The 13,605-nt window shown below is 38.1% G+C and overlaps 1 protein-coding gene across 1 annotated transcript in view; it reads right to left on the minus strand.

The window, feature by feature from the left end:
* Window positions 1-13,605, minus strand: part of LOC103193917 (ovostatin homolog 2-like) — a 68,811-nt gene that overhangs the window by 15,768 nt on the left and 39,438 nt on the right. The window contains 8 exon segments of the mRNA XM_007937220.1: window positions 1-157; window positions 2,695-2,906; window positions 3,676-3,841; window positions 4,507-4,581; window positions 8,119-8,275; window positions 9,834-9,915; window positions 11,404-11,580; window positions 12,294-12,377. The exon segment at window positions 1-157 is cut by the window's left edge and continues 9 nt beyond it. Of these exon segments, the coding sequence (XP_007935411.1) occupies window positions 1-157; window positions 2,695-2,906; window positions 3,676-3,841; window positions 4,507-4,581; window positions 8,119-8,275; window positions 9,834-9,915; window positions 11,404-11,580; window positions 12,294-12,377 (1,110 nt within the window).

Genomic DNA, 13,605 nt, shown 5'->3' on the forward strand with positions numbered 1-13,605 from the left:
TTTTTGTTAGTTCTGAATGTTGGATCAGCAAGCGGTTGGCACTGTTAACCTGGAAAATCTCATTGGATTCTTCACTTCTAATGGTGACTGTGTTTTGATCATTAGAGAAGGTAAGCTTCATGTAGCAGGTTATGGCAAGAAGACAGATGGCAGTGTCCTGTACAGAACAGTACAAGCAATAATCCAACCCCTGTTATTAGTCATCATTTGAGCATCAACTTTAAGTCAGTCCACAGAAATATTAAGTCAGATCAATATAACAACAAGAAGCAATATCCTGACAATGGAAATATATATTTTAATGTGTTTAAAAGTTATTGTTATCTAAATTAATTTTAATTCAACAAGACTTAACTAGCTTTTAGTTTTCTAAAAGATTTTGTAAAGTATAATCCCTACTGTTGAAAATAGTGTCATATCTTTTCTAAAAGGTAACGTATTATATAGTTCTGTGACCTCACAGCTCCCTCAGATAAAGTTCATACAAAATCATCTTCAAACGAAGGAAGTCAGAAGAAGGAAAAGATGCTGGGATATTTGCTAACATGGTTTTACTCAGAAACTAAGCATGAAAATGAGGGGGAAGTGAAGAGTTTCTTCATGGGAATGAAACAGCATTTCCTTGTATTTTCAATTTTTTCTTAATAGGGGAGACATAAACCATACCAATCTCTCCTGATACACATTCTATTCATCTGTTTCACACAATGTATAGACCATAAAAATAGAGAAAAATCTTTTAATTTCAAAGAATAAGTCATTGCAGAAATGAATTCTTGGTTGGCATGCAGTTTGACCATAGTGTCATCAGGCATCTAATTTACCATCAACTCTGATGCACATGACTACAATCTATCTAGATTTATATTCTATTTTCACTGGGTAAATGCAGAAATAGAAAAAGGGCATTAGGTTGTTCTTGTTGCCTGCCACTGAGTTGGTTCTGACTCATAGCCACTTTATATGCAACAGAATGAAACAATGCCTGGTCCTGTACCATCCTCACCATCACTGCTGTGGTTGAGCCCATTGCCACAGCCACTGTGTCAGTCCATCTCACTTAGGGTCTTCCTTTTCTTTGCTGACCCTCTACTTTACCAAGCATGCTGTCTGTGGTAGTTCAGTTTGTGTGTCAACTTGGCTGGGCCTGGTTGAGTGGGTGGGCATCTGGATGTAGTATTCCCCATGATGAGATTGGTAATCAACTCCATGGTGGAATCTACTGGGAGCAGCTGAATAGCTGCCTTAGGGAATGTGGTCTGCTTCCTATATATAAGCAGAAGCCTTGGGAAACAGTCTCTAGATTATGGCATGCTTGGACCCTGCATGTAGCCATGTCATTGTTCAGAAGCCTGCCATGCTCTGCAGACTTTGGGACTTCCAATGGACTTGAATTAATGGCCTGCCATGTGGTTTGGTAACATCGGGACTATGCCTTTTTATTTGTCGATCTTAGGCTTGTTAGCCTCAGCAGCCAGTAGCTGCCTGAGTGAAGAGATGCCTATAGCTTCAGTGGGCTGAGAGCAAGAGGCCAAGCTGAAGCCCAAGGTTGAGGGGCTTTCACCCAGCCCCTAGAACCTGGCACTTTGAACTTGGACTTCTAGCCTCCTGAACTGTAAGAGAATAAGCTCCTGTTTGTTAAGGCCATCCCATTTGTGGTATATTCTGGTCAAAGCAGCACTAGGTAACCAGAACACTGTTCTTCTCCAGGGACTGATCCCTCCTGATAACATGTCCAAAGTAAGTGAAAGGAGTCTTGCCACCCTCGCTTCTAAGGAGCATTCTGGTTTTACTTCGTCCAAGAGAGATACGCTTGTTCTTCTGGCAGTCCATGGTATATTCAATATTCTTTGTAACACCATTATTCAAAGGTGTCAATTCTTCTTCTATCTTCCTTATTCATTGCCCAGCTTTTGCATGCATATGAGATGACTGAAAATACCATGGCTAGGGCCAGGCACACCTTAGTCCTCAAGATGACTTCTTTGCTTTTTAACACTTTAAAAATATATTTTGTAGAAAATTTGCCCAATGCAATACAACATTTGATTTCTTCACTGCTTCCATGAGCATTGATTGTGGATCCGAGTAAAATGAAATCCTTGACAACTTCAATATTTTCTTTGCTTTTCATGCTGCTGCTTATTGATCTTGTGAGGATTTTTGTTTTGTTTGTGTTAAGGTATAATCCATGCTAAAGGCTGTAGTCTTTGATCATCATCAGTAAGTGCTTAAAGTCCTCTTCACTTTTCCCTTGAAAAGAGGGCCTTATTTTATTTATTTGCATACAGAGACTTCCTAGTAGAGTGCCTGATACACAGTAACTGCCCAATAAATAATTGATGACTGGTGGTGTAGTGCCTAAAGCAGTTCACTGCTAATTAGAAGGTTGGGAGTTCAAACCCACCAGCTACTCAGTAGAAGGAAGACTGGGCAATCTACTTCTGTAAAAATTACTGCCTCAGAAACCCAAAGGGGGTCACTAATGAGTCTGAATTGACTCAATGGTGGTGAGTCTTTTTCTTTTTAATAATATATGATTTATAATATCAAATATTTTACCTCTCAAAAGGTATTTTTCTATGATTATTATTTTTCTATTATCACTACTTCTTCTTTACTACCTAGATAATTATAGAGTGGCATCTTCTGTGTTATACACATTGCAATTAACTTCAGGCCCACATCAATCACCTGGGTGGAAGAGAAGCCTCCATGGGAATTCATCTGCTGGGCAAGCCATTGCACAATCTTACTAGCATAAGTAAGGTCAGGAGATTTTTGAGAAATTACAGCCAACAGCACATAGCAGGTCTTCTCGGTCTCAGCAGAAGTTGCCCGAGGAAGGAAAGATGGTGATTCTTCTGTCTTGGGCTTCTTTGCTCTCTCCCAGTATATCACGTTGTCTGAGAAAAAAAGGGAGAATTTTTTCACAGTCCCTATAAAGAGTACTGATTATAACTAAGAAGGAGGCAAATTCCATTCTTGGCCTCAAATAGCAAATTCCTAGGATCAAAAAATGTTATGTGAGTGAATTTTGGAAGGATTACTGTTGTCTATGGTATAGTCCTCATACCTAATTTTCTTTACTTCACTCATTTGAGAAGAAATTAGCAGAAAATAGAAAACATATAATGATCTTTAAAGATAGAAAGTTGCTATGGAGTAAATTGTGTACTCCAAAAAGAAATATGGAAGTCCTAACCTCTGTACCTATAAATAAGACCTGTTTGGAAGTAGAGTTTCTTTTGTTAAGTTAATGAGATCATACTAGCACAGGGTGGGTCCTAAACCTAGTACCTTCTAAGTGGTGTATTACAGAAAGGGAAAGCAGACAACAGAGAGACACACAGACAGGAGGAAGACAGATGCCACATGAACATCCATCTACAAGTAGCCAAGGAATACCAAGGAACACCCAGGGTTACCCTCTAGAGCTAATGCTCTGATTTGGACTTGTAGCCTAGAAAACTGTGAGACAACAAACACTTGTTTTTAAAGCCACCCACTTACAGTCATTTTTTGTTATGGAAGCACTAGGTAACTAAGACAAGGGTCACTGAGAAATTCCAGAAGATAAACAGAAACATACTGGTGAAGAGGAGGTTCTTATATGATTACTAAGTAAGTTTCACCACTTTGTTCTCTTCAGCAAAGGTGGATAATAATATTTACTTATTTTTGTTGCAGATTGATCCAGGATCTGGAGTAAAGATTCCACTTGCTCCTGTTTTCTGGCTAATGCAAAAGCATAAGCTAGAATTGCATGAGTATAGCCATTAGTGACACCACTTTCCAATGCTGCCTCTAGGCAAAATAGCCCATTCCGTAGAACAGGAAACTAGTCAGGAGAAGAATAATATATTTTAAAATAAGTACTTGAACACTTTACAAACTTGCTGAATATCTAAAATATTCATTCCTTGCAATGTATATAATAATATATCCTTGAAGTATATTTCACACACAAGCCTGTTCATGCATACATGTATGTATTAAAGTTCATAAATACTGTTAAAAGAAATCTGAAATGGCATTATAGGTATACTATAAAATTTAACTAGTAATAAAATGAAAAGTTCTGTATCTGACTAGTAATTTTTTAGTTAATACTCATTTCTTCTATGTGGCAAAGCATTCATATTCATGATTAGACCCAAGACATTTTACTCTTAATGCCTAAGATAGAGGCTTGCTTTCTTAAAAATGTTTTTTGAGACATAGTAATAATCCTGAAAATTACTAGTATCTTGGTTTAGGAATAGATTTTGGAATCAGATAATCTGACCTATGAATTGGGAGGTAACTAGGATGAACCACACTCAAGTTGAAAATGTTCATACACTGAAATCAAAAAGTTTGAATTGCATTAATTCAAAGAGCAATAATGAGGAAAATTTTCTCTTGATGTTTCACCCAGTCTAAGAATTTCAAATGACTTTAAATATATCATCTATTGACTGTACATTTAGCTGCCTGAAACCAAAAGATGATGAAAATCCATACAGAGAAATTAAAGCCAGCTTCAAGAAATGCTCCAACAATGTAGGCAGTGAGTAAAACATCCTCTTCTTCTCCACCCTAAAAACAAAGGAATACTGAGTCAGACAGCATGACAGAGCACAAAATAACAGCTATTCTTTTGAAGCACCACTAAGTGTAAAAGAAGTCCTGGGATGAGTATCATTACTCATAAAACACTAGAAAATGTGTAATTTTAAAATTAGATGATTAATAGCTATCATACTATATAGCAATAATTCATCAAGAGCCAAGGCTACAATGAAATAAAACATAATAAAATTAATCCCAAGTATACTTAAGAATTAAGGAGGTCTGGTGATGTAGTGGTTAAAGCATTTGGCTGCTAAAGAAAAGGTCAGTGGTTCAAATCCACCAGTCGCTCCACAGAAGAAAGATGAGGCAGTCTGCTTCTGTAAAGATGTACAGCCTTGGAAACTCAATGGAGGTCCTTATAAGTTGGTATTGATTCAATGGCAGTGAGTTTGGATTTTTTGTTTTCTTTTTCTTTTTCAAATTCCATCTATACAAACAAACAGACAAACAAAAAACCCCAAACCTATTGCCATCAAATTTATTTTGACTCACAGTGACCCCCATTGCATTTCCAAGACAGTAAATTTTGAAAGTAGATTGCCTTATCGTCCTTCCATAGAGTAGCTGGTGGATTTGAACTGCCAACCTTCTGGTTAGCAGTCAGTTGCCTTAGACACTGTGCCACCTGAGTTCCTAAAGACATTAATCGTCATATATAAGTGGCATAGTGCCTAAGGTACTTGACTGCCAACCAGAAGGCTGGTTGTTCAAACCTACCAGCCATGCTTCAGAAGGAAGATTGGGCAACCTACTTCCATAAAAATACTGCCTCAGAAACCCAAGGAAGGGTTGCCATGAGTCGAATGCACTCAGTGGCAGTCAGTTTGGTTTTGGGTTTTGTACGAAGCATTTATTCCAAGTGTGATAGTTCAGTTTGTGTGTCAACTTGGGTGGGCCTGGTTGAGTGGCTGGGCAGCTGGATGTAGTATTCCCCATGATAAGACTGGTAATCAACTCCATGGTGGAATCTACTGTGAGCAACTGAGTAGCTGCCTTAGGGAATGTGGTCTGCTTCCTGTATATAAGCAGAAACCTTGAGAAAAGGCCTCTAGCTTATGGCATGCTTGAACCCTGCATGTAGCCATGTCATTGTTCAGCAGCCTGCCATGCTCTGCCAATCCTGGGACTTTGAATGGACTTATCAATGGCCTGCCATGTAGTTTGGTAACACCAGGACTGTGCATTTTTACTTGTCAACCTTGGGTTTGTCAGCCTCAGCAGCCAGCAGCTGTCTAAGTGAAGAAATGCCTCTAGCTCCAGTGGTCCAGGAGCAGGAGGCAGAGCTGGACTCTAAGGTTGAGGGGCTTTCACCCAAACCTAGAGCCTGGCACTTTGGAATTGGACTTCTAGCCTCCTGAGCTGTAAGAGAATAAACTCCTGTTTGTTAAGGCCATCCCATTTGTGGTATATTTCTTATCAGAGTGGCACTAGGTAACCAGAACACCAAGTTATTCATATGACTCTATTTGGTATTTCCTTGAAAAAGCAAACAAAGAATTTCTGATGGGGTGGGACAGGAAGTTATGTGAAGCTTTCTGAATATCCCTGGACAGGTACTTTAGGAGATTATGATAGTCAAATCTAATGGGTTCTTACAGTGTACAATTAGAAATCATGGGGTTTGCAAATTGCATATCAAAATTTCCTAAAGAATTTAAAAATTAAATACACCAGAAGAGATTCAGATTCAGAAAGTTGGGAATAAGATACAAGGAAATGAATTTTAGTGGATGCGCTAGTAATTCTGATGCAAATAGCATTCACACTGGCATTTGCGATCCACTGACTAGTTCAAACCTTTAATTTTCTCTAAGCAAATAGCAGTTTCTCTCTTCCTCAGAAAAAGAGATATTTCTCAGAAGATAAGTTTTCAAGGTACTAATAACTGCAGATGGTGGAACCTAAATTAAGATATGGGACCCAAAACACACTTTAAGTTACAGAAAGTTGTATCAACATTCCTCTAAGCTTCCATTTTTCCCTTGCTTCTTTGTCCCTCACAACACACACACACACACACAATTTCATTAAAGAAAAAGGATTGGATCAGTTTAGACAAATGGAAGCAGTAATTAGTAATGAATGCAATAAGAGGAAAAACGTGAAGATTTTTTAGAAGAGAACATGGAAAAGTCTGTGATTCCCCTAAGCAGGGACAAAGCTCTTCTCCATCAGGATCCTCCCACGGTGAGGGATAGGTTTGGAATAATTTAAAGACATTTCCCCACATCGCATAAAAATAAAGCAATTTCAAACAACCTGCCTTAAATAATACCATAAGGAGTTCCCATTCATCCATATTTTTTGGTCAATTAGTTTAATCAATTTTAAATTCCAAAATCTAAGAGTTGGAGTGGTGATTATGAAGAACATAGTAGACAAGCCCAGGATATTTCAATGTATATTGTTGTTGTTTGTTGCTATGTGCCGTTGAGTCGGACCCAACTTGTAGCGACCCCTCCTTGGGTTTCTGAGGTGGTATCACTACAGAAGTAGATTGCCCCATCTTCCTTCTGAGGAGTGGCTGGTGGGTTTGAACCGCCAGCCTTCTGGTTAGCAGTTAAGTACCTTAAGCACTATGCTACCAGAGCTATATTAGGGCATACTAAAATATTATACGTGGTTCAAACCTACTAGCCACTCCTTGGAAGGAAGACTCAACAATTTGCTTCTGTAGAGATACTGACTCAGAAACCCAAGGAGGGGTCATTATGAGTCGGATTCTTCATGGCAGTGAGTTTAAAATATTATATAGGGGGTTTTGTGCATCCATAAGGAAACACAAAGTTTAGGGAAATAAAGTACACAGAAGACTGGATGGAGGTGGACAGCTTATCTACACTTTTCGTTTTACATTATTTTCCTCTGTAAATTTATTTTGAAAACCACTTTCCTATCTACAAAGAAAAGAAATCAGAAGAAAGGCAGAATGCCTAGTAATTTTCGTAAATACAGACAGGGAAAGAAAGAGGGTGGGGCTGCCAAGGACAGGCTTCACCTCATTTGTATTTTGGCCTAGGCACGTTTAGCCTTTATGCTCTTCCTGGAGAAGGTATTGGAAGAACTCCTTCATTGAAACATCACTTACTAAATATTCCTCCTAAACTTTCTTGCCGTCCAAGAATAGGAATGAATTACCTTCTCAACTTCCCCTCTCTTAAAATATTATCTGATTGCAAATTCACGTTTTTCTCTCTAGTCTCCCTTTTTTATCTACTGCTAGGGACTTGTTCTATGGAAGGAATAGAGAATAAAGCCAATAAATAGAAGAGTTATGGGGATAATAATAAAAAATAGAAGTTATGTCTTGGCTGTGGTTTAACATGCACGCAGCAGGAATGATGCCATAGACTAATGTACCACAATCCTATCCCATGACCACAGAAGACTCACGAGGGGTGATAGTCACAAGGAAAATGTCCTAGATTGTGAAAACCAGAGATAGAGACATCAGGCAATGCAAAGCAGCAAGGAAAGCAAAGACGTCTGTTAGTCTCTCACCTCCCAGGCATTGTTGAAAAGTTTGCCATCACTTTTAAAGCAGCCATTACTTTTCTGTCTGCTTGAAAGCCAGACCAAGGTTCTTTTTTGAACATTTTCATCAATGTGAACATATTTCTTCATTTTCTCAAATGTCTTAAATGTAAGAGTAGTGAGCCTGTAATGCAAATCACTAGAGTGAAATCTAGGTGAAAAAGAAAACTATAAAACTTCACCACCACTTTTCCCTTTGGGTAATGAATGAATATAAGTTATCTAATGTTAATTGGAACCAGTATTTATTGGTAATATTTCTTTTCCTTTGGGTCAATAAAATATTATTAATAGCAATATGTGAGAGTTAGAGTAGGGAACAGTTAATGTGTTTACATTCAAAGTTTTTGCCGTATAGCCCATTAGATTATCCATACATGGAAAGAGATGAGTGTAATTAGGTTCTTTAGGCTTTCTAGTCTCACTTTCTCGAATCTACATGGGACCCAGTGAGTGCAGAGTAATATGTGCCATTTTCTATGGAGTTGATCAGTTGCACAATTATAGGAAGTTGTCATTAAATGATCAGATTTCTAAGTAAATTGCCATGAGACTCTAAGCATGTTGTTGCATTGCAATTAGAATAATTAAATCTTTTAGCTTTATCTGATTCTTCTCTGTAAATTTACTTTAAAACTGGTATGGGGGAAAACACTCAGACCTTAAATGAAAATTCAGAGGATATATTTGGCATCAGAGAGGCATTTAAATGGGAAACCATTGGCTTACATAAGTGAAAATATGGTGATTTTGGTGAGAGGGTCACAAGTAGGGACAGATATAGGGCAAGAAACAACAAGCTTACAATAAAATAATTGATTGGTTGGTCTTTGATTAATTCCAAAAGGAAGTGTTAAAGAATCAGGGAGAGTCTTCAAATGGATACAAATGCTTAGATATCCTTTGGTGGGCTGTCAAGATTTGTGACTATAGTCACAGGATGCTCACGATGAATACTTTCCAGAAGAGGTTATAAGATGTCTGTTGTTATGTGCCTTCAAGTCAGCCCCGACTCATAGTGACCCCTCCTTGCTGAGGCACTGTCACTACTGAAATAGATTGCCCAACCTTCTTTCCGAGGAGTGGCTGGTGGGTTGGTGGGTTTGAACCACCAGCCTTCTGGTTAGCAGTCAAGTGCCTTAGGCACTATGCTACCAGAGCTCCTATGTCTAGGTTGATGTAAAACATTTCTTGGGGCTGGAATTGGTGATAAGAATTAAGGTAAAGGCTCCTTTCTGGGAAACTGTTTGTCCAAGGGAAAACTTCTTTGTTGCCTGGGGAACTTAGATAATCAGGTGGCTTCCCAAAATTTCTTTTTAAGACTTTGTTTCTATATCCTTATCTGAATGGAATATTTCTTAAGGCCATTTTACACCAATGCATCTGTGTCAAAGCCATATTCTTTGGGGTGCATTCCATCCATATCCTGGCTTGTCTTCATAGAAAACATTCCCTTAATTAAGGACAAGCAACTGTGAAAAGTTTCAACTAATCTTGCTGGAAGCAGCATAAAGCTGAGTTTAATGCAGGCATTCACTTTTGGTCAATGATTTAGAAAAATCTCTCTTTCACAAAATCCACTTTGCGTCCAAGTCCTCATTGAACTCAGTCTTCCTCACTTCCTGCCAAATCTTTCCCAGGCAATCCCTATCATTATTTAAAATAAAATTTTCATCTCTCACCATATATTTCCTTGCTGATTCCTCTGCCAAAACACATTATACGAGCCATCAGAGTTTTTGAAAGTTAACTGCTTTTGATAACCTAAAATACAATATTGAAGTGAATTACTTTTTAGCCCAAGAAAGGAGAAAAAGATTGGTATAATGAATGCCCTGGGCATAAGTTACTAGGCTGATCATGTCAGTTTCTGAAACTCAGGTTCTCTCTCCATAAATGTGAAAAAATAATTCCAACCTTATGAGCTTTTGATAACAAATAAGATATTACCTGTAAATATGCCTAGCTCAGTAACTGACTCATAATTGACAATTACCAAAAAAAAAAAAAAAAAAACCCACTGCCATCAAGTCACTTCCCACTCATACCACTCATAGCGGCCCTACAGGACGGAGTAGAACTGCCCCATAGGGTTTCCAAGGCTAAATCTTTACAGAAGCAGACTACCTCATCTTTTTCTAGCAGAATGGCTGGTGGGTTTGAACTGCCATCCTTTTACTTAGCAGCTGAATGCCTTTACTACTACACCACTATAGCTCCTATTTGGCAATTACAAATTGCTTTTCCCCTTAAAATCATTTTACCTTTCTGAAAAAACAGCCCAACAAAATTGTATCTGTGAACTTTGTTCTTAAGATGACATTTTACAAGGGTTAGATGTCCTCTTTCTACATACAAATTCAATCATTTCACTTCAGTGGAACACAACTGAGCAGATAAATATAGAAGTTGTTCAATGAATCATTTGCAGTTATTATTAACAACACAACAACAAAGTTATCATGGTAAAAATTAGATGATTAAAAAGAAATAACCGAGTTCCTACTTTGAAGCTTCACAGTTCTAAGTTATGAAACTAAATATTTGGACAATAACCACACAGATTTTGAAAACATTAAAAAAAAAAAAAAAACGTAGCTAGGACTCAAGAGTAAGGAATTCTAGTGGCATAGTTGATAAGGCATTTGGCTGTGAACCAGAAGGTCAATGGTTCAAACCCAGCAAGTGCTCCGTGGAAGGAAGATGGGAGAATTTACTTCCATAAAGATTTATATCCTCAGACACCCAACAGGAGTTGCTATGAGTTAACTCAATGGCAATGATTTGGAGGTTGGAATCCACTCAATGGCAATGAGTTTGGAGGTTGGTTTAGGACTCACGAATACCTGTTATAGAAGAATGGATAAGCAAACACAGTGGAATAATATGCAACACTGAAGAATGATGTAGAATTTGCAAAACACCGCATAACATGGATGAACTTGGAAGACATTATGCTGAGTGAAATAAGTTAATCACAGAAAGACAAATATTGTATTACTCCATTATTGTAAAAAGTCAAGGAAAGGTTTATATATGGAAGGAAACTTTCTTTCTTGATTACAAGAGGTTGGAGGGGAGGGAAAGAAACACTGCAAAAATAAAAAGAAAATCATCATAATAAAAAAGAGTACCTCTGTTACGATTTACTTTTTCCTCATGAGAAACTACCTTATAATTATAGCTTTATGACATCATGGAAAATTAACTGATTGCATCTGTTTTATGCAGAAACTACTTAAATCTTCTCACCACTAGATAAGAAAAAGACAGCTTTGGATGTAACTGCCTCTGTCAACTGTTCAGTGAATTTCAGATAATCAAGAACATAGGTGTCAGAAGCTAGCAGGGCAATATTCTGCTCTCCACATCCATGGGGCATTTGGAGAAGATTCTCCAGATTCTGCATCGCAAGTCCGAGAATATCTCCTGAAATTATGAAAAAATAAAAAAATCAGAATTGTTTATATTTGCCATTTCGGCATTTGTAACCACAGACAAAGAAGCATAGTGGTAATGAAAAACACTTAAAATTGAGTACAAAAAAGTTTTCATGACATAATTCCAGAGATAAGGTAGCCATAAAGAGTTAATTAAGAGTTTCTGGTACAAAAAATATTTCTGAGAACCTCAGATTCTCATTACTAGGGTGAGGGGGTAGTTAAGAAAGTGTGTTGTTTGCTTTCTTGCTTGTTTTTGAGAAACTGCCCTTATGAATGGATTCCTTATAAATTACAACCCATTCCTTCCCAGAAGTTGCTAATGTTACTAATAGACAAAGATTAAGTTTGCTCTTTTTGGAAGAGATTTCTATTTTTACTGAGAAAATTGCTAGCATTTTTATTTAACAGGCAGAATTCACTATTTCAAGTTATTGGGCCACAAGAGAACACTCTTTTCTGAACACCATTTGTCACCTACCAGAACTAATGTTTCATAGGGACATAAGTTTGCCAACAGTATTAAAATTCCTTTAGATCTTGTTTGGAAACAAACATAAAGGATGATCCTGAAGAAGTTCCTCCAGATGATAGTTAAAGAGAATCTCTCTACCTTGTTGTTTTAAGATTTTTTTTTTTTTTTGAAACCACTTCCACCAAGATTTCCAAATCATTTTGAAACAGAAAATTTAATCTACTTACCCACCACAGTGAAAAAGGCCCTGGCTGATCCTTCTACTACATTGTTAGGCAAGTCCAAAACTACCTGTCTGGTGGCTTTCAGACCTGGAAAGAAAATATCAATCAAAAATGATGTGCCAACTTCCTTCTATGAACAATAGCATCAGATTTGTGGAGCAAACCTATAAGGAATCAGATTCCATTATTTTGATTTTATAAGGTGTATATTGTTGTTGTTGTTATGTGCCATGGAGTCGGACCTGACTCATACTGACCCCTCCTTGGGTTTCTGAGGTGGTATCACTATGGAAGTAGATTGCCCAACCTTCCTTCCCAGGAGTGGCTGGTGGGTTCGAACCACCAGTCTTCTGCGTAGCAGTCAAGTGCCTTAGGCACTACGCTACCGGAGCTCCTAAGGTGCATATTAGAAGACATAAATTGAGGTTTTGAGCTGGTTCAGAATAACAATGCATTTTTAAAAATGATGTTAGATAATGACCCCATTCTCAATTAGTTTATGGTGTAAATGGTTAACATCTCAGCTGCTAATCAAAAGATTGGAAGTTTGAGTCCATCCAGAGACATCTTAGAAGAAAAGTCTAGTGACATACTTCTGAAAAACCAGCCATAGAAAAACCTACGGGAGCACAATTCTCCACATGGGGTCACCATATGTGAGAATTGACTTGATGTCAGTGGGTTTTTAAAAACTATTTCATATATGAAATAAAGTGTGAGAACTACCAATTATAACATAAAATAGCACACATAGTAGATAAAATTTGAAGACTCCTGTTAGGCATGAAAATCAGATCACCATCCCTACAATACTCTTGATGGTCATAAAACAGGAATGGAGAGGTAATGATTAATCTATGGGCTGTCTCACTCTAGGAATATGAAAAAACAAATAAATAATAAAAATATTCCAAACCTCCTGTTCTCAAGTCAATTCCGACTCATGGGAACCTGCAAAAACGGCAAGGAGGCCACATGTTCTGACCTCCTCTAATCCCACAAGAGGAAGGCAGAATCACCATCAATAGGGCAAGGCCTATTCCTACAAGGCCAGCCATGCTGCCTCCCTCCAGCCCTTTCACCAACTGTTCCTCCCAAAGCACTCACCACCTCTCCTCTGGGTTCGATAATTCGCTGCAGTGGCCACACAGAACTCATAGATTACAGGGTTTATTAGGGAAGCACCAGGCTACAACTCAAGTTCAGGAAGAACGCACAGTCTCTCTCTCAGCCCACCGTCCCTCAGCCAACAGTCTCTCACGGTCTCTTTCCCAGCAGTGCTGGTCCCTCAGTGTCTTGCTCAGCAATGCGTGTC

Source organism: Orycteropus afer, unplaced genomic scaffold (genome assembly GCF_000298275.1).
Source record: "Orycteropus afer afer isolate SDZICR_OR568_19922 unplaced genomic scaffold, OryAfe1.0 scaffold00040, whole genome shotgun sequence".
Lineage (NCBI taxonomy): Eukaryota > Metazoa > Chordata > Mammalia > Tubulidentata > Orycteropodidae > Orycteropus > Orycteropus afer.